Source organism: Mus musculus, chromosome X, assembly GCF_000001635.26.
Source record: "Mus musculus strain C57BL/6J chromosome X, GRCm38.p6 C57BL/6J".
Classification (NCBI taxonomy): Eukaryota; Metazoa; Chordata; class Mammalia; order Rodentia; family Muridae; genus Mus; species Mus musculus.
The window spans coordinates 152,537,045-152,564,358 of NC_000086.7; the positions used below are offsets into that span (position 1 = coordinate 152,537,045).

The 27,314-nt window shown below is 39.9% G+C and overlaps 1 protein-coding gene and 1 pseudogene across 4 annotated transcripts; one reads left to right on the plus strand and one right to left on the minus strand.

Moving 5' to 3' along the window:
• The first annotated feature begins 483 nt into the window (after window positions 1–483).
• Window positions 484–27,154, plus strand: Cldn34a (claudin 34A). 4 transcript variants are annotated; one of them, XM_006528963.3, is made up of 3 exons: window positions 484–620; window positions 5,503–5,735; window positions 26,268–27,154. In XM_006528963.3, the coding sequence occupies exon 3, from the start codon at window positions 26,290–26,292 to the stop codon at window positions 26,923–26,925; it is 636 nt and encodes a 211-aa protein (XP_006529026.1). In that variant the 5' UTR covers window positions 484–620; window positions 5,503–5,735; window positions 26,268–26,289; the 3' UTR covers window positions 26,926–27,154. The 4 variants fall into 4 exon arrangements, with proteins under 4 accessions (XP_006529026.1, XP_006529023.1, XP_006529024.1 ...); XM_006528960.3 differs by lacking the exons at window positions 484–620; window positions 5,503–5,735 and adding exons at window positions 17,529–17,559; window positions 25,694–25,752; XM_006528961.3 differs by lacking the exons at window positions 484–620; window positions 5,503–5,735 and adding exons at window positions 25,231–25,463; window positions 25,694–25,752.
• Window positions 7,110–8,208, minus strand: Gm7158 (predicted gene 7158; annotated as a pseudogene).
• Window positions 27,155–27,314: the final 160 nt, after the last annotated feature.

The window sequence follows — 27,314 nt, forward strand, 5'->3', positions numbered from 1 at the left end:
TGCTGCTCTCTTCACAATAAGTAGGAAATATAAACAACCTCAGTGCTCTTCAACTGGCTAATGCATAATGAAATGTTCTACATATCTCTAATTAATTAACTAATCTCATTCCAAGAGTGTTGATGTCACCTCTGCTAGCACCTGCCTACATGGCAGTGACATTTCTAACAGGTCCTCACCTCCAGTGACAGGTGTTAAAAAATATGCCTTAAAGAGGAGGAGTGAAGAAAGGGATGACAGACAGGTTTGAATCAGCCAAGCTGGTCTTGAGCATGAGCAGGCTAGCCTGCTAGTAAAAATACCTCACCTTAGAAAAGCTATATAAGTAATCGTACGACACAAAAACCCAAGGACCAGGCATGGTTAGCCCCTCATAGCATCACAGCACTCATACACTAGTGACTGAAAATGGGGAGATAAGCTCAGAATTGGAATTTGATGACACAATAGAATTCTTAGAATTGCGAAGCAGGTCAAGAGCTCACAGGTCAGTGTGAAGGCAGTAATGAGACTCCAAGGACACTCGATGAGAGCTGAGTCCTCATCAGTCCTCCTGGCTCAGTTAGAGGCACACTCTGCTACATCACTGGTCCCTGGTTATTATGAGGACAGCATCATTGGTTAGTAGATCCATCTTTGTTGTACTCTGATCAATGTGACTAAATATACATATCACTGTTTACCATTTACCTTTCTTAGTGTATGGTTCTATGGCTATGACTACATTCACAGTTTCTAATACCCGTAACCATTCTGCTTTCTGTCTTGGCAGAGTTGACTTGATCAGGAACCTCTTTAGTTGAATTATGTGGTATTTGACCTTTCTGACCAGTGTATTTCATTTGTCCTCAAGCTTCCTCTATGTGCTACCCATGTGAGAAATTTTCTCCTTACCAAATCTATAAATGGGAACAATAGTCTATCACCTGTATATTAGCCCCCAGTTTAATATGGTTGTATAGTCTGGAAGTGGCCTGTCCCTGCAAAGGGCTCTTGTATTAAAGCATTGGTCTCTAGTTGTTGGTGCTAGTATGTTTGAGAAGGAAGTAGATCCCAGGTCATATGCCTTTGGAGATATTACTTACTCATCCATATTCTTTTCTCTGTCTTTGAATCCTGATCACTATGGCTTGAGTTGCCTTTGTCACCTGACCCCACCATGGTCATAGTCATAGTCTGCCTCACTGAATATCCTGTATCCAAGCAGCCAAGGACTATGGTTTCAGATCTCTGAAACTAAACCAAAGTTAATAATTCTGGACCCCATTAAGTCATTCTCTGGTATATTTTGGCAACAGCCATAGAAGCTAGCCAACAAAGGAGCTTTAAGTTGCTGGGGTTCAAACTTTGTTGTTTTGTTGAAAAACAGCATTATGTGAAAGAGTTAATATATTCAGTAGAAGCCACACTTGAATTTTGAATTTAGATCTTTAACTGTTCTACTACTGTCCCAATAAGTGATGTTCTGCTCTGGACTACCTGCTCAAGCTGTCATTTCTGGCTTCAAAGCTCAGACCTCCTTCCAGAAAGAATATATATAACTGGATTAAAAATGCACCCAAGATTATACTATTTTCTTTTTTTGTCATTACCATTATGCTACCATGTTCTAAGGATCCCTATAGGTTCTTCTAGCTCCATTTACATACAGTGGAGGACTTTCTTTTACTCCCTTGTGATTTATCTAACCATGATCCCTCCTCTTTTCTGAGAGGCCATTTGATTCCTGGAATTTTTGGTTCTGTTAGAGGTTTTAGAAGTAGGACCAAGCCTGAGACACATGTGCTGATACCAGTTCATTACAGAATGAACTCTTCAATAGGAATTTTTGCCCCAGGAACAGTCTGCACTTCTTCCCTCACCTGCCCCTGGATGACAGAGGCAGCCTGTGAATTTATTAAACATTTGTGTTCATTTCCTTCTAAACACTGTTACCATAGCTGTACCATAGTAGCCAGGTACATAAAAGCAAAGGAAAGGGGAATAGGGCTTGAAATCCAGTCTGAGCTCCACGATGAGGCCAGCCTGATCTCCACAATGAGTCCACTGTTAGACCAAACAAGCAAAGCACAGCAAAGAGAGCTTCTTCCAGGCAACTCGGTATACCAGAGCCAGCCTGGACACCATTCAAGACCTGTCTTAAAACATAAATGTCAAGATTGTTGGGAAATAGTTCAGTTGTAGAGTGCTTGCCTAATATGCATGGTGCCCTAACTTCAGTCTCCACTACTGGAGAACAGATCTTGATTACTACTACTATGATGAAACACCATGACCAAAAGCAACTGGTGGAGGAACAGGCTCATTTGGTTTATATTCCCACACTGTAGTCTATCATCAAAGGAAGTCAGGACAAGCATTCAAGCAGGACAGGAACCTGGAGGCAGAAGCTGATACAGAGGCCATGGAAGAGTGCTGCTTACTGGCTTGCTCATCATGGCTTGTTCAGCCTGTTTTCTTATAGAACCCAGGGCCACCTGCTCAAGGATGTTATCATCCACAATGGGCTGAGCCCTCCCACAACAATCAGTAAGTAAGAAAATGCCCTACAGGCTTGCCTATAGCCAGATACCATGAAGACATTTTCTTAATTGCAGTTCCTTCTTCTCAGATGACCTTAGCTTGTGTCAAGTTGATATAGAACTATCCAGAACACCAAATATAAGTGCATAGCCATAATCCCAACATAAGGGAATCTGAGGCACATAAATTTCTTTGAGTTTGAGGTCAATGTGGACTATGTATTGATTTTGAAAAAATTCTGACCTATGCCATGTAACCCAGCCCCAGAAAAACAAAAGCACAAAACAAACAAAATAAAACAACCCAAGTGTGGTGGATTTTTAGCCTTAAAGCAAAAAGGAAATAAAATTGCCCTTAATCCCAATCCCAGGATTCAACTGATCCTTGTTTTTTGTTTATTTGTTTACATCTATATAACGTATCTCATGATAGACAAAATTTAAAAACCTAACAATTATACTATATGTCTTAGCTTCTCTTACTATTTCAATGATAAAAATAATACCACAAAAGCAACATATTTAGAAACATAGTTATTTATATGCCCCAGTACAGGGGAACACCAGGGCCAAGAAGTAGGAGTGGGGGGGGGGTAGGGGGGTGGGGCGCAGCGTATGGGGGACTTTCGGGATAGCATTTAAAATGTAAATGAAGAAAATATCTAATAAAAATTGAAAAAACAAACAAACAAGCAAATAAAAAATAGAAATATAGTTATGCTGGATCAAGTTCCATCACTGTGGGAAAGTCAAGAGGGCAGGGACTTGAAACAATTACATTACGTCCCCACTCAATGAATTCTTGCGTTCATACTAGCATTCAGATAACTTTCTCTACTCTGATACAGTTCAGAATCCATTCCTAAGAACTGATGACATCCATAATGGGTTGGTCATCCAATTTAATTAAGATAATAATACTATCCTTTACAAGTATGTCAATAAGCAACCTAATCAACACAAATAAATATACTTCCTCACGGAGATTCCCTTTCCAGTTGGGTGATTCTAAATTGGTTAAGTGGACAATCAAACTAACCATTATAATAAGCATGTACTTACACTTTTCTCTGTATTTTACATTTGCCTACAGACGAACATTATCTTCCTAAATCCCAGCTCTGCTCCTAGATTGTCTTACATTTGATATGTGTTAGGTAGTCCAGTGAACAGGCTGTTTCAAGAAAATGTATACTAAGTATTAAGTTAATTGGACCAAAAGTTTATACTCTATTAATTGGCAGTTTTTAAATCATTCATAATTTATTGGCATGGGTATATTGATGTTTTCTTGAAATAGCCAATGTACTGAGATATGAACAAGATTGAGTCTTCTTGTCTTGCTACTGGAAATATTAAATTGTGCAACCACTGGGTGAAAACGTTTAGTAAATGAACTAGACACCATGCCATTTCTTTAGTTCTTCTCTTATAAGATAGCCTCAAGAGAAACACGATTGTCTATCATTACAAGGTTTTATATATGTATGTTCATTTTTATCATATTATTCATGATAGGTAAAACCTGGAGCTAATCCAGACGTCCAAACTTGATGAGTGAGAAGGGAAAGCCTGTTTCATCTATACCCTGAAAAAATAGAGTGAAAAAGAACAAACTTCTGGCATGTGATACAAAATGGGTGAACTTTGGGAAAATGATGCTTGTGATTTGATAAGTCTCATGCCTTTAATGCCAGCACTAGGGAATGGGAGGGAAGGGAAGGAGATGCAGCAAGAATGCTAATTAAAGGCCATCCTGAGGGCACAGTTCTAGGCGAGCCCGCCCCCCTCCCCCCCAAAAAAAGTTAAGTGAAAGGCAGTGAGCTCCAAAAATTATAATTTGAATGCATGACTCCACTTGCATCCATAATGTTGGCATACATCTCTGGAGAGTGGTCTCTCATTTTCAGTATGAAAAATAGTGCTGTGGTGACCATACTATTTTCTAAATATTTGTGGCAAACGTTAGAGGGTGTGTTGGCTATCTCCCTGCAAGTAAATATTGTCCTTCTCTTAGTTTGCTCAAACCACATTTTCTCATTATAACCCTTCCTTCCTGGTTTGCTTCCTGAAGTGGAAACTTAAGGTTTCTTTGGAAAGTCAGTTGTGTTGGATGGTGTTTTGCTAAGGCAAACACATGAAGGAGTGTTTTCCTGAAGCAGACATGGGAGAAAGGATATTCTGCTAAAGCAAGCACGTGAAAGGACATGTGATGAAGGATTCTTCACTAACAACATGCATGTATTGGTTCACCTTACATTGCATAGTTGAGCTCCATTTGTTGGGACTTCATAGAGAGAAATGCACTAAAAAACTTCTAGTGGTGTGCTGCAGTTTCTTGCCATTTCTGCAGACTCGGGCTGATTGGCAGAGTGATGTCAGCTAAGACAGACACATGTGGTGAGGCAAGACCCATGGAGGACACGTGATGTTTGGAGGGAGTATAAAAGACTCAATGGACAGTGAAGGAGATTGAGCTAGGCTTGCTTTAAAAGCTAGCTGTGCAATGATTGTTGGTCTAAAATCTTTGCTGCTCTTCACTTCACTGAGAGAGGCATAGTTGAGAACTTTTCCTGATGTCCCTCCAGGTCCTCCTGTTGATTTGTGCCAAGGCTGAGGCCTGGCTGTCTGCTAGGTAGTGCCATGGCTCCTGAATCATTTTTGCTCTCCCGACTCTACTGAACTGGGCTGTTGGTGTATCTGTGAAATGTTTGTGAGTGTATGGAACTGCTGCTGCTGACCTGTGAACTGAACTGTCAATTTCCAGATAACATAGATGGGAGTTGATCCAAAGAACCATTTCTAAAGAGGTCCACTCCTCCCATATCCTTTCTTTTCTACTACTTCTGGTGGAGGTTAAAGTGTTTAAGAACCATCATTAAATATAGGCATAGAAAAAAATTATAGTTACAGCTTCCCCAGGGGGCACTGTCCCAGGCCTAAAGAGCTCATTCTCATGTTTTCCTGCATTTCTTTGCAGTTTCCCAGTGTTCACTGTAACCATGATGCAACTCAGAAAAGATACCAATCTCCAGATAAAAGGATTTGCTCCAGCCATCCTAGCATACATTCTCTGCAGTGTCTCCATTGGGTCTTCCTCAGTGATGAGTATGGTACTTTCAAGAATCCATGAACTCCAAGCCCAGCATTGCTTTAGTGGGAATATGGAGAATCTGCATCTACCACTATAACAGCTTTTTCAGCTATATCCAAGTATGTCACCAATATCCCTAACACAACTCCTTCATCCCTTTGAATATTTAAATTGTTCAATACCTGGTACTGGTCTCAAGCTTTTCTGGACATTGATGTAGCTAAGGATCTCTTACTTTTATTTAGTGGGAACGTGTTTCCCTTCTTTTTCCTTGGGAACACGTTCATCTTGGAAGATTTGACTATTTCCATGGTGATTTGGGATCACGTTTCCCACAAAGTTAGTGTCCTTGTTACAACTCCCATCCTTGCAATTACACCTCAATTTGTTGATGTCCTTGGTCACCGGTTGGCCTTTTTACATAAGACTTGCATCCATAGGATAGCTCAGAGCTATAGCAGAAGGGACACTATGCATTTTGTAAGTGTGAAGGCACTCCTCCTCCATAGCCATGTTGCCACTTTAACACCAAAAAGGCTGACCATTTCCTTCTAACCTCTTCTTTTTATTTGATCTTTTAAAAAAGAGACAGACTCACACTATGACACCCAGGTTGCCTTTGGACTTGTGATCTTCTGCCTCAGGCTCTCAAGTGCTGGGATTATATAGGTCTATACCAGCATAGCTGGCAATAATCTCTTAATATACTCGAAAACCCAATGTTCAAATTTTATTGGATGAAACATATATTTTTCACATGAACGCTTACATATTAGAAGCATTTGAAGAAATAAAAATAAAAATTAATGATATTGCGATAGCATTTGAAATGTAAATGAAGAAAATACCTAATTTAAAAAATTAATGATAAAACCCCCTCTTCCAAGGTAGATTGCTTCAACAGACAATACTCAGTGATATATAGACAGTGAATAGTAGAAACTCTTTTGTTCTGCATTTGCAAGAGTAACTAAGCATTATAAGATCTGCAGAGGTCCAAACCATATGGGGTCCCAGTGTTGAGAGAGGAGAAGAGGTTCTTATCTCTAACCATGAAGCTATCATCAACTGACATTCACTTGCAAAGGAAAAAATCATTTTTCTCTAGTGGAGTGGATGCAATGTGACTAGTTACCTCAAGTGCCAAACTCCTGAAATTCCCCACAGTGATAGAATGCATCACTGGGATTGTGAGTCAAACAACCTTTTTCATCCTTAAGTTCCTATTATCAGAGGATTTTATCACCCCAGCCAGGAAATGAACAAGACAGAATTTGTTGCCAAGAAGTGGGGTTGTTGTGGGGACAAACCTGACTAGATAGACCTTACTCTTTTTTAAAATTTTTTATTTTTCTTGGTCTTGTTTTCCTGTACAAAAAAAGATCCCAATATAAGTCAGGGAGGGAAGAAGACAGATTCGCCTGCCCTTTAGTATAGAGGAATGGGGGGTTAAATCTCATAAGGAGAGGTGGGGAGTTGTCATTTAAGGCTTAAAATATTCTCTGCAAAAACTGGAGGACTCCACAGCCTCAGGGGAAGGCAGAGGCTGCCGCTTCAGCAGGGTTCTCTCCTCCGAGACTGAGAAAGACTTCTCACTCCATGTCACTTTCCTCCTTGTTCAGAAAGGAGTGCTGCAGGGCTCAGAAGGCAGAGATTTGCTCATGTGGGTTAAAGGTCAGCATTCCCAGCAGAAGTTGCGCTACTGATTCCTCCATCTCTGGCACCACTGATTGCACTGACCGAGGCCCTCTGGGGGCAAAGGCTCTGTGAGGTAGAGACACCTCTGGAGGCCAGTCGTCTTCTGGAGGAAACCAATGAGATCCCAACTGGTCAGCTTCAGAGTTTCCACAGAAGAGAGGCATCCAGCGAAGCATCGCTGTGAAGATACAGCTAACGCGCCACACATCCACAGGGGTTGCGTATGCAGACAGCAGAAGAATTCAGGAGCTGGGTACCAGAGCCTAACAGCCATGGGCGTGAGGCCATCTGGTAGCTGTAGATTCTGGCTAGGCCAAAGTCAGCCAGCTTGACCGTCCCATTGCTTGTCACTAGAATGTTCTCTGGCTTCAGGTCCTGGTGAACAATGCAGGTTGCATGAAGAAAATCTAGGCCGCTTAGAAATGGACACATCAGATCCTTAATGGTCTCAACTGGCAAGCCTGGCGGAGGTGCTTTGTCCAGATATGTCCTTAGGTCCTGGTCTAACACTAGGGTGCTCAAACACTAGGGTGACCTTGATGTCCTGATCAGTTTGGAAAGTAGCACAGACATCCACCAGCGTACAACATTGGGATGTCCAAGGTCTCCAGCCTCCTTCATAAGTCCACCACACGAACTGTGCTTATGGGAAGGCCCCAGCCAGCTGCTCCTTCATTAGGAACTCTCACACTCTTGAGGGCCACAAAGTGGCCACTGTAGGAATCTCGGGCTTTGTACACTGTCTCATAGGCACTGACACCAATTTCAGCCACAGGTTCATATCGACTGGTAGCCATTCTCGAAGCAGGGGATCTTATGCCTGGCCAAGAGGAGTGGAGGGGGCCCTTTATCTGGGTCCAGGAGCCGGTTCCTGTGGTGCCATACATCGGGTATTAGTCCCGGGCAGCTGGATGCTTCGGACCAGACCATAGACACCTAGACCTTACTCTTTTTGGTTTATTAATTTGTTGTCTCTCTCTGTGTGTGTCTCTGTCTCTCTCTGTCTCAGTGTGTGAGTGCATAGGGTGCTGCTAGAGCTGCCTTGAATAGTATGATCACTTGATAAGGTAAAGCAGGGAACCATGAAGGTTTACAAGGGCTTTGAGCACATGGCCTTTGCCTATAAATGAGATCTGTGGTGAGATTCCTAGAAAATGGCAGGTATGTATCTGGGAAAGGAGAGACATCTGCAGCAGATGTTAATTATGCTGGAATTCTTGCTTCTCTGCTAGCAAAGGCTTCAACTAGATTCTTGGGTTAGGGATGGCTCTCCCTTCTCATGTTCCCATAATAGTTCCCGTCTTCCTATCATGCCTCAATAGCAACATGGAGAGCACCATGAGTGTGAGAATATAAGCAATTATACCCCCACTGGCTCTTTTTGCTTCCCGAGCACTTCTACCTCTATTCACAAGCTCTCTAAATGCTTAGCTCACTTTGCAATCTTCTCTAACATGAGAGAAGCTTGCTCACTGAGATTTCTCTGGGTATAGCCATAAGTGTTCAGAACATAGCATTTTTAAAGGCAGAAACCACAATCTGGCAATCTGTTTGGCAACCATATGTTGGGGCTTTGAAGAAGGAAGCAGTTTGAAGCAAGTCATTTTAACAGAAACTTAGATAAGCAGTTATTTGGGGGGAGGGGATTCATACAAAGAGGAAGTTTTAACAGAAACTAAGATAAGTTAACTAGGGCACCCTGACCTTTGGCTTCTTGAGCAGAGTTGGATAGTTTTCCATGGTATTCTCCATCAAGGAGATGAAATTCCAGTTAAACTTGAAATGGCATTATCAAGAATATAAGATGGAGGAACCTCTACATTGTTTTGCCTCATCACATTAGCTCTCGACTACTCCTCTAGCACAATGTCTTCCTGCATGGTGTCATGCTTTCTTCCATGATGATAATCAACTAAATCTCCAAAACTGTAAGCAAGTCCCAATGAAATACTTTGAGAGTTGCCTTGTTCATGGTGTCTCTTCATAGCATATAACACTGGCTAGGAGAGATCCAAAACTTCTTTCTGACATCAGCAGGCACTAGGCATTTATAAGGTACACAAGATGTTGGCAAAATATTTACAGAGATGGAATAAAGATAAATAACTCTTAAAACTTTTAAAAAGTATTTTTAATCCTGAGGCAACTAAGGTGGACTGTGTACAGGAATTCTTTGTGACAATCAGAAATAGTGCATTACATTGTTTAGATTACAATCTGGAATGGTTATGCTTTTCATGTGGAACAAAGATGTGGGTAAAAGGAATAAAGAAGCAAGGCTGGTCCCCAAAGGTACATGACTCTATGTCTGGGAGTACCTGAGAGAACTCCAGCCTATGTGTTAATTTCCTAGAGAGTACTAGAAAGGTGGTAACATCCCATCAATGTGTGGTAGTTTAGCTTTGTGTTTCTGTTGGATTGCTCAGCAGTGTTTATTATTACATGGATTACCCAGGATATGAGCTCTCTGCTGACTGGCAAGATCCCTAGGATGGGTGAGAGATGGATCAACAGTACAACATATGAGCAGTCCTTTGCTGACATAAGACTGTCATTCTTCCTATGTCTAGATACACAGCACATCCCTAAGGTGAAGAAGAGGAGAGACCTTTGTGTAATGAGAATTTTTATTTCTTTTAAAAAAAAAACCCCAGAATATTATAAGAATATGTTTTGTTTTAATCCTAGGTGTGGGATAAAGAGTTGCTTCACTGTCCACAGCAGCTAACTATGATTTGTCTTGTTTGTCTTGCTTTAGCAGGGGTGTGATTTTTGCCAGCTGCAGATCGTTACTGTGATTTTGTGATGCTTTGTATTCTGAGGACTTTTTAGAATACGTAAATGCTAGGGCCCTGAGAGGTGGGGTGGGCTGTTGTTTGGTTGCTGTGGGTTATTGTTGGTCACAATTTTCTTAAGTGGTCATGTGAAAAGAAGGAAGAGGAAGAAAAAAATTAAATGGTGAAAATCAAACCTGCCCCAGGGAACTCAATGTCCCTAGTCAGCAGGAAGTAGTCTAATGATAACCGCATCACCTTTCTTTTCTATCTTTTTTTTTTCTCTTCTCTCTAGTGTTAGGGAATTAAAAGGGTAGAAAAAGGTGGAGAAGGGTGAAAGAAAGAACTCATGAAGAAGCTAACACTGGCTACACCTCTGTGTTCAGCCAGGCATGAGCTGTTTTGTCCTTTTTTATTCAACTGTGTGAGCATTCATTGTGTCAATCAAGTTGTTCTCTAAGCAAAAATCAGTGATGATGGTAACTTATTAATGTGTGAGAAACATGAATGATTTCATAGTGGTTAAAAACCAACTGTGAAATGAACAACCAATGTTTTAAGTACATTCAATTACAATTGTTAAATAGCTCCTGTACATATTGAGACACATGCAAAATAAAGTTTTTTTTTCCTTTGTCACAGTTTAAACAATATTTTCCAGCCAAGTAACACACTTGGTTAAAAGTATGCCCATGCCAGTTCTGGTGGTAAATGCCTTTAATCCTAGTACTTGGGAAGCTGATGCAGTGGATAGCCATGAGTTCTGAGGCTAGCTTGGTCTACATAGTAAGTTCTTGGCCACTCCGTGCTATATACTCTGAGATCCTATCACAGAAAAACAAAAGAAAGGAAAAGAAAAAGTGTGTCCATTTATTCTTGGTTTCCTGAACCAAATGGAATATTTTGAAGTTACCTTCCTTAAAACATTATTTTGTTTATGTGATCCTTTATCATGGTTGGTGGCATTTACCTCCCTGCTATTACCATACCACACAAGTGCATGTAAGACCCCCTCTTGTATGTATTGGTTACTTTTCTATTATTGGGAGAAAACACCACAGCCAAAGGCAACTTGGGGGCAGGTTATTTTATCTTACACTTGTAGTCCATCATCTAGGGAAGTCAGGGCAGGAACTCAAGTAAGGACCCTGGAGTCAGAAACTAATGCAATCCCCATGGAGGAGTGTTGTTTACTGGCTTGCTCCTTCTCATGGCTTGCTTAACCTGCTTTCTTACACAACTCAGGGCCACCAGCCCAGGGGCAAAATTACCCCTCCTCCATGGCTCTTTCACTTCAGCCATTAACCAATAAAATCACTAGCAGGCTTGCCTACAGGCCAATCTGATTGAGTTATTTCCTCAGTTGACGTTTCCTCTTCTCAGATGATCATAGCTTATGTCAAGCTGATACAAAAACAAGTTAGCACACTAGTTTGTCAAAGGTCCTAGGGACTGACTAGCACCTACATTTGAAGCAGAATTTCAAAGTTCTATGCCCCTCTAATCAATTAAAATGGAAGATGCTAAATAGAGTTTTATCCACTAGGAAAACATTGGCATCCTATTAATTTCCAGTTGACAAAATAGAAACTGGGAAAAAATGTGAAAGCCATGTGTTTGATTTGTTGGCTTATTTTAATAAGAAGGGTCTCATGTAGCCTAGCTTCGTATCAGTCTTCCTGTGTGACCAAACTAAGGTCTTGATCTGATCTTCCTGTTTCCACCTCTTGAGTGCTGGGATCACCAACATGTGTTAGCACACCTTCTTCATGGCTACATGCATCTGATAAAGGCTTTGTTTCTTGGATACCTAAAGCACTCCCAAAACCCAAGTAGGAAAACAAGCAGCTCAATTTAAAAAGTGGACAGAGGATTTTATGAGATACTTTCCCAAAAAGGATATATACGTTCACGGAAGTGCATAAAAAAGTTCAACCACCAATGGCTTGGTTATGACCTAACTTTAAATGTGTATAGACCTTGTGTAGTTCCTCAGAAAAAGATGGTTCTGTAACCAAATACATTGAGAACAGTGAGGAAGTCCCCAGAAGCCCTAGCCCTGAAGTTTATATACCACTACATGGCCTATCAAGAGATCATTTGTTTCATTTTCTCCTGAGTTTGGACCAGGTACTGAGAGTTTCTTTTTTCGTCAGTAACTGCAGCATTCCCAAAACATACACACACAATTACATTCATGTGTGGGTATACAGGCTTATGTTGTCTCCTTCTTGAGCCAGAGAAGCCAAAGTTGGTGCCAGAGGCTTTGGTGAAGATGATAACTCCCTCAAAACAGTTGAGTCAAGGCTGACAAGGTTCAAGACTGGAGAACACAAATGGCGTGTTGACAGCCTACCAATACTGGTTGGATGAAAGCCTTCACAAAAGTGTTGATTCTTGTTAAATGAATCTAGTTTTTACCTTGCAAAGTCCTTGCTCTGCCACCACAGCTTCCTCTTCCTTCCATGTGGTCAGTCCTTCCCATGAGCATGGGTCACATTACAAAATGCGAAGCTGATTGTCCAAAAACCTGCTGAGGAAAAGTTTTGTTTTTATTTTAAACCAAGAATCTCCTATTCTTTTCCACTAAAAGGATAACCTAAACCAGGCATGTTAGCATACATCTGAAATACTAGAAGAGCATTGATGAGAATTCAGAACCAACCTGGGCCATACAACAAGACGCAGTGTAGAAAGAGGTGAAAAGGTTAGGGTAAAAGACGGCAATAAGAAGAAGAGGAGAAAGGGGTCAAAAAAGGGAAAGAAGAAAGAGCAGGAGGAAGAGGAAGAGCCCTACTATAAGAGAGAGACTTAAATTATTTAAGCAATCTCTGCTATTGATCATATATTTATTATTTGCAGTAGGACAATGGTGAGGGGGCACAGATTGTATTAGGTAATTGTCTAAATCTGTGATGTGTAATAATTATGTTATCAGCAGTGCACAGTATAAGGTATTAATTAACTTATGAGCTCATAGGCTCCGCAGGTGGTACAAGTTGCACTCTATGCCATGTGGCCTCATCTTGTTGTTAGAAACAGTTGTGTGAATTAGGCATGTTCTTAGCAGGTAAAACAGAGCACAAGCCCAACCATAAAGATATTTGTCATAGATTTGAACATTTCATACCTGGAAACTTTCTATTGGTTGAAGCAAATCACATGTCCAGTTGCAAATACTTTCAAACCCTGAGAAACTAGTCTGATGCCAAGTACTTTTCACTTCACAGTTGTATGGCCTGAGAAAGTGACTCGGCCCTGCTGATGATCTACCATGAACATCCTCACAATTAGAGATGTGTTGTTTTGATACGAGAGAACAAGCTACTGTGTTTGGAACCCAGGCCTCAGAAAGACACTGTGCCTAACTAAGTTCTTCATATAGTTGCCCTTCTTATTTTCAGGGGAATCTGTCCAGGGTGTCTGTGGCTGTCTGAACCTTCATGTAATGGTGTACACACTGGAGAAAACTTCATACCAGTGTTGTTTTACTGTTTAAAAAGGCAACCATTAGTTAGCACAGAAATATAGACTGAACATTAAAACATTAAATTACAAAAATAAAACATTAAAGAAACAATATAAAACATTTTCAGATACAGTCACTACATTAGATTTCTATGGGTGCTTAGGAATTGTATGGTAACACGTGCCTGAAATCTCATGCCCCTCGGGTCAGAGTTTAGAGAATCAGAACTTCAAGTTGACCATGAGCTGCATAGTGAAACTGTCTTAAATACAAGGAAAAAGATAAAGAAAACACTATATTGCTACCAATTATTTTCTTCCTTCTCTAAAATAATTTTTAGCTTTCATCTCTTCCCCTTTTTGTCAAATAGAAAAAGGATTAGGCAAATGATACATTTTTTAATTCCACTTTAAATTAAGCAGTTTGGAGAAGTTCCTTTCGATATAATTCTACATAATGTAATGTGGCTGTGTAGTATGTGGGAATATACAATGGTAACCACATATGCTTCATTGATGTATTTTGGGTTTTCCATTTTGTCCCAGCTATAACCTCAATAGCTGTTCCATACACCTGGGTCTTTGTGCACATCTTGATGAATTAACCAGGATTTTTCCTAGTGTGTTGATGACATCTCTGCTAGCATCTACATCTAAATATGGCAATGACTCTTCTTCTTCTTCTTCTTCTTCTTCTTCTTCTTCTTCTTCTTCTTCTTCTTCTTCTTCCTTCTGTTTGTTTTTCTTTTTCTTTTTTTCCATTTTTCTTATTTTATATTTTTATTTTGTATTATTATTATTATTATTTATTAGGTATTTTCTCCATTTACATTTCCAATGCTATTCCAAAAGTCCCCCATACCCTCCCCCCCCCGACTCCCCTACCCACCCACTCCCACTTCTTGGCCCTGGCATTCCCCTGTTCTGAGGCATATAAAGTTTGCAAGACCAATGGGTCTCTCTTTCCACTGATGGCCGACTAGGCCATCTTCTGATACATATGCAGCTAGAGACACGAGCTCCGGGGGGGGGGGTACTGGTTAGTTCATATTGTTGTTCCACCTATAGGGTTGCAGATCCCTTTAGCTGCTTGGGTACTTTCTCTAGCTCCTCCATTGGGGGCCCTGTGATCCATCCAATAGCTGACTGTGAGCATCCACTTCTGTGTTTGCCAGACCCTGGCATAGTCTCACAAGAGACAGCTATATCAGGGTCCTTTCAGCAAAATCTTGCTAGTGTATGCAATGGTGTCAGCGTTTGGAGGCTGATTATGGGATGGATCCCTGGGTATGGCAGTCTCTAGATGGTCCATCCTTTTGTCTCAGCTCCAAACTTTGTCTCTGTAACTCCTTCCATGGGTCTTTTGTTCCCAATTCTAAGAAGTGGCAAAGTGTCCACCCACACTTTGGTCTTCGTTCTTCTTTAGTTTCATGTGTTTTGCAAATTGTATCTTGTATCTTGGGTATTTTAAGTTTCTGGACTAATATGCACTTACCAGTGAGTACATATTGTGTGAGTTCTTTTTTTTCCCTTTTTTTAAATAAATTGGGTATTTATTTCATTTACATTTCCAATGCTATCCAAAAAGTCCCACACACACACCCCCAACCAATCCCCCACCCACCCACTCCCACTTCTTGGCCCTGTTGTTCCCCTGTACTGAGGCATATGAAGTTTGCACGTATTGTGTGAGTTCTTTTGTGATTGGGTTACCTCACTCGGGATGATGCCTTCCAGGTTCATCCATTTGCCTAGGAATTTCACAAATTCATTCTTTTTAATAGCTGAGTAGTACTCCATTGTGTAAATGTACCACATTTTCTATATGCATTCCTCTGTTGAGGGGCATCTGAGTTCTTTCCAGCTTCTGGCTATTATAAATAAGGCTGCTATGAACATAGTGGAGCATGTGTCCTTCTTACCGGTTGGAACATCTTCTGGATATATGCCCAGGAGAGATATTGTGGGATCCTCCGGTAGTACTATGTCCAATTTTCTAAGGAACCACCAGACTGATTTCCAGAGTGGTTGTACAAGCTTGCAATCCCACCAACAATGGAGGAGTGTTCCTCTTTCTCCACATCCTCGCCAGCATCTGCTGTCACCTCAGTTTTTGATCTTAGCCATTCTGACTGGTGTGAGGTGGAATCTCAGGGTGTTTTGATTTGCATTTCCCTGATGATTAAGGATGTTGAACATTTTATCAGGTGCTTCTCAGTATGATCAGTATTCCTCAGTTCAGAATTCTTTGTTTAGCTCTATATCCCATTTGTTAATGGGGTTATTTGATTTTCTGGAGTCCAGCTTCTTAAGTTCTTTGTATACTTTGGATATTAGTCCCCTATTAAATTTAGGATTGATAAAGATATTTTCCCAATCTGTTGGTGGCCTTTCTGTCTTATTGACAGTGTCTTTTGCTTTACAGAAGCTTTGCAATTTTATAAGGTCCCATTTGTGGATTCTCGATCTTACAGCACAAGCCATTGCTGTTCTGTTCAGGAATTTTTTTTCCCTGTGCCCACATCTTCAAGGATTTTCCCTACTTTCTCCTCTATAAGTTTCAGTGTCTCTGGTTTTATGTGGAGTTCCTTGATCCACTTAGATTTGACCTTAGTAGAAGGAGATAGGAATGAATCAATTCGCATTCTTCTACATGTTAACCACCAGTTGTGCCAGCACCATTTGTTGAAAATGCTGTCTTTTTTCCACTAGATGGTTTTAGCACCCTTGTCAAAGATCAAGTGACCATAGGTGTGTGGGTTCATTTCTGGGTCTTCAATTCTATTCCATTGTTCTACCTGTCTATTGCTGTACTAGTACCATGCAGTTTTTATCACAATTGCTCGGTAGTACACCTTGAGGTCAGGTCTCCTAGGTGTTTGTTATTCCAGATGAACTTGCAAATTACTCTTTCTAACTCAGTGAAGAATTTAGTTGGAATTTTGATGAGGATTGCATTGAACCTTTAGATTGCATTCGGCAATCTACATTTTGACTATATTAATCCTGCCAATCCATGAGCATGGGACATCTTACCATCTTATGAGATCTTCAATTTCTTTCTTCAGAGACTTGAAGTTCCTATCATACAGATCTTTCACTTCCTTAGTTAGAGTCACACCAAGGTATTTTATATTATTTGTGACTATTGTGAAGGGTGTTATTTCCCTAAGTTCTTTCTTAGCCTGTTTATCTTTTGTGTAGAGAAAGGCCACTGATTTGTTTGAGTTAATTTTATATTCAGCTACTGCACTGAAGCTGTTTTTCAGGTTTAGGAGTTCTTTTGTGGAATTTTTAGGGTCACTTATATATACTATCATATCATCTGCAAATAGTGATATTTTGACTTCTTCCTTTCCAATTAGTATCCCATTGATCTCCTTTTGTTGTCAAAATGCTCTGATTAGGACTTCAAGTACTATATTGAATAGGTAGGGAGAAAGTGAGTAGCCTTGTCTAGTCCCTGATTTTAGTGGGATTGCTTGGAGTTTCTCTCCATTTAGTTTGATGTTGGCTCCTGGTTTGCTGTAGATTGCTTTCATTATGTTTAGTTATGGGCCTTGAATTCCTGATCCTTCCAAGACTTTTATCATGAATGGGTGTTGGATTTTGTCATATGCTTTCTCAGGATCTAATGAGATTATCGTGTGGTTTCTGTCTTTGAGTTTGTTTATATAGTGGATTACATTGATGGATTTCCATATATTAAACCATCCCTGCATCCCTGGGATGAAGCCTACTTGGTCATGATGGATGATTGTTATGATGTGTTCTTGGATTTGGTTTGCAAGGATTTTATTGAGGATTTTTTGCATCGATATTCATAAGGGAAATTGCTCTGAAGTTCTCTTTCTTGTTTGGATCTTTAGGTGGTTTAAGTATCAGAGTAATTGTGACTTCATAGAACCAATTGGGTGGAGTACCTTCTGTTTCTATTTTGTGGAATAGTTTGAAGGTCTGATAGAACTCTGGACTAAACCCATCTGGTCATCTGCTTTTTCTGGTTGGGAGACTATTGATGACTGCTTCTATTTCTTTAGGGGAAATGGGACTGTTTAGATCGTTAATCTGATCCTGATTTGATTTTGGTACCTGGTATCTGTCTAGGAAGTTGTCCATTTCATCCAGGTTTTCTAGTTTTGTTGAGTATAGCCTTTTGTAGTAGGATCTGATGATGTTTTTTTTGGATTTCCTCAGGGTCTGTTGCTATGATCCCTTTTCATTTCTGTTTTTGTTAATTAGGATGCTGTCCCTGTGCCCTTTAGTTAGTCTAGCTAAGGGTTTATCTATCTTGTTGATTTTCTCAAAACAAACAAACAAAAAAAGCTCCGGGTTTGGTTGGTTCTTTGTATAGTTTCTTTTGTTTCCACTTGGTTTATTTCAGCCCTGAGTTTGATTATTTCCTGTTGTCTACTCCTCTTGAGTGAATTTGCCTCCTTTTGTTCCAGAGCTTTTAGGTGTGCTGTCAAGCTGCTAGTGTGTGCTCTCTCTAGTTTCTTTTTCGCAGCACTCAGAGCTATGATCTTTCCTCTTAGGAGTGCTTTCATTGTGTCCCATAAGTTTGGGTATGTTGTGGCTTCATTTTCATTAAACTCTAAAAAGTCTTTAATTTCTTTCTTTATTTCTTCCTTGATTAAGCTATCATTGAATAGAGTGTTGTTCACCTTCCATGTGAATGTTGGCTTTCTATTATTTATGTTGTTATTGAAGATCAGCCTTATTCCATGGTGATCTGACAGGATGCATGGGATAATTTCAATATTTTGGTATCTGTTGAGGCTTGTTTTGTGACCAATTTTATGGTCTGTTTTGTAGAAGGTACCATGAGGTGCTGAGAAGAAGGTTTTGTTTTGGGATAAAATGCTGTGTAGATATCTGTTAAATCCATTTGTTTCATAACTTCTGTTAGTTTCAATGTGTCTCTGTTTAATTTTTGTTTCCAGGATATGTCCATTGATGAGAATGGGGTGTTGAAGACTTCTACTATTTTTGTGTGAGGTGTAGTATGTGCTTTGAGCTTTACTATAGTTTCCTTAATGCATGTGGATGCCCTTGCAATTGGAGCATAGATATTCAGAATTGAGAGTTCATCTTGGAAGATTTTACCTTTGATGTGTATGAAGTGCCCCTCCTTGTCTTTTTTGATAACTTTTGGTTGAAAATCAATTTTATTCAATATTTGAATTGCTACTCTAGCTTGTTTCTTTGGACCATTTGCTTGAAAAATTGTTTTCCAACCTTTTACTCTGAGGTAGTGTCTGTCTTTGTCCCTGAGGTGGGTTTCCTATATGCAGCAAAATGTTGGGTCCTGTTTATGTACCCAGTCTCTTAGTCTATGTCTTTTTATTGGGGAATTGAGTCCACTGATTTTAAGAGATATTAAGGAAAAGTAATTGTTGCTTCCTGTTATTTTTGTTGTTAAAGTTGGGATTCTGTTCTTGTGGCTGTCTTCTTTTAGATTTGTTGAAGGATTTCTTTCTTGCTTTTTCTAGAACATAATTTCCCTCCTTGTATTTGAGTTCTCCTTTATTATCCTTTGAAGGGCTGGATTCATGGAAAGATACTGTGTGAATTTGGTTTTGTCATGGAATACTTTTCTTTCTCCATCTATGGTAATTGAGAATTTTGCTGGGTATAGTAGCCTGGGCTGGCATTTGTGTTCTCTTAGGGTCTGTATAACATCTGTCCAGGATCTTCTGGCTTTCATAGTCTCTGGTGAGAATTCTGGTGTAATTCTGATAGGTCTGCCTTTATATGTTACTTGACCTTTTTTTCCCTTATTGCTTTTAATATTCTGTGTTTATTTAGTGCATTATTATGTGTCGGGAGGAATTTCTTTTCTGGTCCAGTCTATTTGGAGTTCTGTAGCTTCTTGTATGTTCTTGGGCATCTCTTTCTTTAGGTTTGTGAAGTTATCTTCTACAATTTTATTGAAGACATTTGCTGGCCCTTTAAGTTGAAAATCTTCATTCTCATCTATATCTTAGTTTGGTCTTCTCATTGTATCCTAGATTTACTGGATGTTTTGAGTTAGGATCTTTTTGCATTTTGCATTTTCTTTGATTGTTGTGTCCATGTTTTCTATGGAATCTTCTGCAACTGAGATTCTCTCTTTCATCTCTTGTATTCTGTGGCTGATGCTCACATCTATGGTTCCTGATTTCTTTCCTCGGATTTCTATCTCCAGAATTGTTTCTCTTTGGGTTTTCTTTATTGTTTCTACTTCCCTTTTTAGATCTTAGATGCTTTTGTTCAATTCCATCACTGGATGGTTTGGTTGTGTTTTCCTGTAATTCTTTAAGAAATTTTTGTTTTTCCTCTTTAAGGACTTCTACCTTTTTAGCAGTGTTCTCCTGTATTCCTTTGAGTGATTTATTAATGCCCTTTTTAAAGTCCTCTACCAGCATCATGAGATATGATTTTAAATCCAAATCTTTCTTTTCGGTGTGTTGGGGTATCCAGGACCTGCTGTGGTGGTAGTATTGTGTTCTGATGATGCTGAGTGGTCTTGGTTTCTGTTAGTAAGATTCTTACGTTTGCCTATTGTCATCTGGTAATCTCTGCTGTAAGATGTTCTAGCTGTCTCTGGCTGCAGCTTGATCCTCCTGTGATTCTGTTAGCCTCTGTTAGCACTCCTGGGAGTACAACTCTCTCCTGAATCCCAGTGGTAAGAGCACTCTCTGCAGGCAAGCTCTCCTCTTGCAAGGAAGGTGCACAGAGGTTTGGTGCTCAGATCTGCCTCCTGGCTGAAGATGAAGGCCCAAAGGGACCCTGTCCAAGAAGCTCTGGTGCTTCTGTAGCCAGCCTGTGTGCTCTTCTGAGTGGACTGGTCTCTGAGAGACCTGGGATACAAGATACAGGTGCTCTCACCTGAGTCCTGGGGTCAGAGCCCTCTTAGGAGGCTGACTCTCCTCACTGATCCTAAGATCCTGGGTGTGCTAGGACGCATGCGGCATAGAGAGTCCTCTGGGGACCACCCACTAAGTTTGTGCCTAAGGTGACCTAGGACTGGTGCCGACCTGAATGAACCCAGCCACTGGTTGGGCGGATTTCCTGTGTCCCTGTTCCTGCTGGCACAGGCCCCTCCCCGTTGCTTTGGAACAGATGTTGCATTCCACTCTCCAGTGATCCCAGGAGAGTCCTCTGGGGACTGTGAGATGTCTGCTAAGTTCTTGCCTAAGGTCGACTCTTCCTTTTCTTTTTTTTTTTTTTTTTTTTTTTTTTTTTAAAGATTTATTTATTTATTATATGTAAGTACACTGTAGCTGTCTTCAGACACTCCAGAAGAGGGCGTCAGATCTTGTTACAGATGGTTGTGAGCCACCATGTGGTTGCTGGGATTTGAACTCCTGACCTTCGGAAGAGCAGTCGGGTGCTCTTACCCACTGAGCCATCTCACCAGCCCCCGACTCTTCCTTTTCTTATGTCTCCTTGATCTCCTTTTGATGTCTTATTGCTCTAGTTAGAACTTCAAGTACTATATTGAATAAATAGGGAATCTCTGATTTTAGTGGGATTGCTACAAGTTTCTCTCCATTTAATTTGATGTTGGCTGTTGCTTTGCTATACATTGCTTTTATTATGTTTATGTATGTGCTTTGAAACCCTGATCTCTCCAAATTTTTAACATGAATGTGTGTTTGATTTTGTCAAAGTATTTTTCAGCATCTAATGAAATAACCATGTGATTTTTTTCTCTTTCAGTTTGTTTATGTAGTAGATTATGTTGATGGATTTTTGTATATTGAACCATGCCTGCCTCCCTTGGATGAAGCCTACTTGATTGTGATGAATGATGCTTTTTATGTGTTCTTCGATTTGGTTTGAGAGAAATTGGTCTGAAGTTCTCTTTTTGTTGAGTGTTTCTGTGGTTTAGGTGTCAGGGTAACTGTGGCCCCATAGAATGGATTAGGTAGCATTCCTTCTGTTTCTATTTATATTTGTATTATTCTTTGGAGTCTGGTAGAATTCTGTACTTAAACCATATGGCCCTGGGCTTTTGAGGGGGATTTTAATGGTTGCTTCTATTTCCTTGGGGGGTTATGGGATTGTTCAGATAGTTTGCCTCATCTTGATTTAATTTTTGTATGTGGTATCTGTCTGGAAATATATCCATTTCATTTAGATTTTCCAGTTTTGTGGAGTACAGCTTTTGAAGTAAGACCTAATGACTTTTTAAATTTCCTCAGTTTCTATTGTAATGTCTCCATTTTCATTTCTGATATTGTTAATTTGAATGTCTCTGCCTTTAGTTAGTTTAGCTAAGGGTTTGTCTATCTTGTTGATTTTTGTCAAAAAAACAGCTCTTGGTTTTGTTGATTTTTTTTTTTTTTGGTTTTTTGAGACAGTGTTTCTCTGTATAGCCCTGGCTGTCCTGGAACTCACTTTGTAGACCAGGCTGGCCTTGAACTCAGAAATCTGCCTGCCTCTGCCTCCCGAGTGCTGGGATTAAAGGCGTGTGCCACCACGACCTGGCTTGTTTTGTTGATTCTTTGTATTGTTCTCTTTGTATCTAATTGGTTGGTTTCAGCCCTAAGTTTGACTATTTTCTCCCATAATATTCCTCTTGGGTGTGTTTGCTTCTTTTGGTTCTAGAGCTTTCAGGTGTGCTGTTAATTTGCTACTATGAGATCTCTCCAATTTCTTTATGAAGCTACTTGGTTCTCTGACTTTTCCTCTTAGCACTGCTTTCATTGTGTCCCAAAAGTTTGGGCATGTTGTGCCTTCATTTTCATTGAATTCTAGAAAGTCTTCATTTTCTTTATTTCTTCTCTGACCAAAGGATCTTTGAGTAGAGAGTTCTCTCTCTCTCTCTCTCTCTCTCTCTCTCTCTCTCTCTTTCTCTTCCTTCTTTTATTTCTTTTAATTAGATATTTTCTTTATTTACATTTCATCATTTACATGTTATCCCCTTTCCTAGTTTCCTCTTCCCCTTATCCCCAACCCACCCACTCCCACCTCCTGGCCCTGGCATTCCCCTATACTGGGGCATAGAACCTTCACAAGACCAAAGGCCTCTCCTCCCACTGATGGCTGTGCGTGCGTGTGTGTGTGTGTGTGTGTGTGTGTGTGTGTGTGTGTGCCTGTGCATGTGCGTGTGTGTGTTTGATTCTCTTCGTTTGGTTTTACTGTGAGATGATCAATTACTTGTGTCTTCTTGGGTGTAGTTACCTTCCTTGTGGTTGGAGCTTTCTTTCTAGTATCCTCTTTAGGGCTAGATTAGTAGAAATACATTGTTTAAATTTGGTTTTGTCATGGAATATCTTGGTTACTCCATCTATGGTGATTGAGAGGGTTGCTGAGTATAGTAGTCGGGTTGGCATCTGCAGTCTCTTAGGGTCTGCAAGATATCTGTCCAAGATCTTCTCGCTTTTAGAGTCTCTATTGAGAAGTCAGGTGTAATTCAGATAGGTCTGCCTTTATATATTACTTGGCAGTTTTACCTTGCAGGTCTTAATATTCTTTCTTTCTTCTGTACATTTAGTGTTTTAATTATTATGTGGCAAGAGGATTTTCTCGTCTAGTCCAATCTATTTGATGTTCTGTAGGCTTCTTGTACATTTATTGCCATCTCTTTATTTAGGTTAGGAACATTTTCTCCTATGATTTTTTTGTAGATGTTTTCTGGCCCTTTTGAAATTGAATCTTCATCCTCTTCTATTCCTCTTATTCTTAGGTTTGATCTTTTCATAGTCTCCTAAATTTCCAGACTGTTTTGAGTTAGGACCTTTTTTTTATATTAATGAGCATTGTATTTTGGCAATATTGCCAATTGTTTATTTACTTTAAAATGAATACAGTATCAAATACAGTATCAAATTTCTATTTTATGAATATACTAAGCATAACTATTTTTACAGTGCTATAAAAATCTAAAGTCTTGCATATAAAGGTCAACCAGTTGAGCTATATAGTAAGCCTTCATTTGGCTTTATTGTTGTTGCCATTGTTTTTATTTTGAAATATGTCTTACAATACTTCAATATTCAATATCCCAGGCTGGACTCAAGCCATGATCCTATGACCTCTGCCTCTCAAGTATTTATAGTTGTGCACCACCACATCTGACTCATTTAATTTTTGAAAGTTGAAATGTCCTTTAAAACAAGTAGAAAAAATAATAACACCCATTTTCAAGTTTCCAGTTGGAAACCATGGATCAGTATATTCTTAAAGTATTCCCCTTTATTAGGAATGTTTTCCTTGAGATTCTTATGTACAATTAAATGATCTAATCTAAACTACAAAGTTTGAATTCCTAGGAGAGTTTTCCAAGCAGTGATGAGGTCAGAGTGAAAATGAGTAGGGTTCTAGCTCTTTCATTTGATTTTCAGTTGCCAGTGAATCATTAAGTGTTACCCATGCCAGTCTTTTATGATTAGTCTTCTCTCTATACAATTCTCCATTTTAGTTCAATAAAAGGCTCTTTTTCTTTCAAATATAAATTGCAAACAATTATAATAATTTTGAAAGATTTGAAAATGATAAGATATAATATACATTCACAATGTCCAGTCCACTTATATTTGGCAGCTTAAATAAAGTATTCTATCATCCATCCTCTCTTGGTGAGTTTAGAGTTTTGTGTCTAAATCATTTTCTATCCTAACTTATATTTTCATCCTAAAACATCCTTTCAAACCCAGACACTATTGTGGATGCCAAGAAGTGCTTGCTGACAGGAGCCTGATATATCTGTCTCCTGAGAGGCTCTGCCAGAGCCTGACAAATACAGAGGTGGATGCTCACAGCCAACCATTGGACTGAGCATGGGGTCCCCAATGGAGGAGTTAGAAAAAGGACCTAAGGAGCTGAACGTTTTTGCAGCCCCATAGGAGGAACAACAGTACCTCCCAACCAGACCCTCCAGAGCTCCCAGGGACTAAACCACCAACCAAAGAGTACACATGGAGCCACCTATGGCTCCATATGTAGCAGAGGATGGCCTTGTCGGTTATCAATGGGAGGAGAGGCCCTTGGTCCTGTGAAGGCTCGATGCCCCAGTGTAGGGGAATGTCAGGATGGGGAATCAGGAATGGGTGGATGGGTGGATGGGTGGATGGGTGGAGGGAACACCCTCATAGAAGCAGGGGGAGGGGGGATGGGATAGGGGATTTTCAGAAGGGAAACCAGGAATGGGGATAACATTTGAAACGTAAATAAAGAAAATGTCTAATAAAAAAAAATCTTTTCAAATCTAGAACATCTTCTTAAATGCTAAACAACTTAGGTTGAATTTGTGAGAGTATAACTATCTAGTCTTTAACCCAATCAGAGATCAGAGAAGGGAGTTAAGAACTTTTCACATTTGGTATCTTCTTTGATTGATGTATCCATTTCTTCTATGGTATCTTCTACACCTGAGATTCTCTCTTCCAATTCTTGTATTCTCTTGGTGATGCCTTGCATCTGTAGTTCCTGTTCTCTTCCCTAGGCTTTCCACCCCATGGTTGCCTCCATTTGTGTTTTCTCTACTGCTTCTATTTACTTTTTAGGTATTGGACCATTTTATTCATCTTCCTTGCCTGTTTGATTGAATTTTCCTGTATTTCTTTAGGGAATTATTTATATCCTCTTTAAAGGCCTCTATCATCTTCATGAGATGGGATTTAAGGTTATAGTCTTGCTCTTCAGCTGTGTTGGAATATCCAGGGCTTACTGGATATTCTAGGAGTGCTGGGTTTTAATGGTGACATATTGTATTGGCTACTATTGATTATGTTCTTGCATGTGCCTTTCACCTTCTGGTTGTCTCTGGTGTTGGTTAGCCTGGGTATCCTAGGTTGGAGCAGGACTCCTAGGAGGCAGTTAGAATTGTGTGTGTCAGGTTAGAGCAGCCCTCCTGGGAGGCAGGCAGAACTGTGGGATGGGGTGCACTGTGCTGACCCAAGACTGCTCCAGGTGTAGGTGAGGATGGAAGGAAGATGGAGCTCCAACAGAGCCCAGGGATGCTAGGCTTGCTGGGGTTACAGCAGGAGTGGGGGTTTGGAGTGGAGTATGTGTATCACCTGTAGAGTCAGCCTCTTGGGAGGCAGGCAGAGCTGTGGGGTGGGGCTGATTCATCACTGCTGCAGGTGTAGATGCAGACTGGAGGGAAGATGGAGCTCTAACCACATACTGGTTTCTATGTATTTTAGATTTGCTTCAAGGTGAACATTTTCTTAGGTTCCTAAATTCTCATCTCTTTTGACATGTGGTAAGTATTCTCCAAGATAATATACACTGAGCAGTAAACTGTATTTGTTTACCAGAATCTTCTATTACTTTTTGTTAATGAATTAATTATTAACTAATTCATCATCTATTAATTTTGCTATATTAATATATGTATTAATATATATTAATATATATCTATCACTATGAAGCCCTGGCTGGCCTGGAACTTAAAACATAAGTTATGCTGGTCTTGACACTTCCCAATATTTCACATTGGTGATCATCTTTGCAGCTGAATATCTATATTCAAACTTCATTGTCTATCTGAACCAGCAGTCAGAAATGGAACTGTTAGAATTTACTGTCAAGCCATAGTAAATATTTCTAGAAGGATCTTCTCATAGTTTGCTCAGGCCACATTCCCAATAACAGTTTCGAGAACAAAGGCCCATTTTCTCAAACATAAACCTTATTCCCTCCTGTTACTAGTTACCCAACTGACAGTGCCCCAGGCTTGAGGAGCCTGTCTTTATTTTATCTTGTATCTCTTTGCAGGTGTCCAGTGTTCACTGTCATCATGATATTGTTCAACAAAGGTTCCAGTCGCCAGGTAGGAGGTTTTGCTATGTCCACCATAGGATGGATTATTTGCATCACCTCCATGGGCCTCCCACAGTGGCGAGTGTGGTATGCAAAGGAACCTCTGATCTCTTATCCTAGTATGGCCTTTGTTGGAGTGTGGAAAACCTGCATCTACCACTATGACAACGTCAGCAATATTAGAATGTGTTACCATTACAGCTACCATGACACCTTCATTCCTTTGGATATTCGTGTTTCTCAGCACCTGATGTTGACTACCAGCCTTTTCTTGCTGGTTGCAAAAGCAGCTGCTGTTTATGCTCTTAGAAATGTGTACACGGGAAAACAAGAGAAGACTGTCACCTACAATGCCTTTGGCCTTTCAGCAGTTCTGAACATCATTGGCAGTAGCTTTGTCTTCCTTGCTGTCTTGTGCAATTATTTCTCCATCATAAACAAGGAGGGGATTGCTTTTCCACCATCTTTCCACATGCCCTTTTACCCACATACTCAGCAGGTTGGCATTGCTATGATACTGGCATTTCTAGCAGCCATCCTGTTCTTGTGTAGTGGTGTGATTTTCATCTCTTACTCCTTTCCCTTAAACATACAAGTCCTTCCTAAAATCTGAAAGTGAATGTGCACCACCTTGAAAAAAATCAAAAACTTCATGTTGGTTCAGCAAGGATTTTTGAGATGTCTATCTGAAAACCAAGGACTCAACAATGCCCAAATGGCCTGTGACAGAAAATGGCCAAATGCCTCTTTATTATCTTTTCTGTCTCATTTGTTTTATTACTTCAATGGTCAGATTATGGACTTACATTAAAATAAACTTACCCACTTGTCAATTGATCTTATGAAATTTCAGTTTTAATTGATTTCAGTGGAGGAAAATAATTAATATACATAGTATATATGAAAATAAATGTTAGATCACATTAATCTTTCATATTATCCTCTGATTTCAAGTCTAAAAACAAAAGCTGCCATATTTACCATGTCATAATAATAGCATCT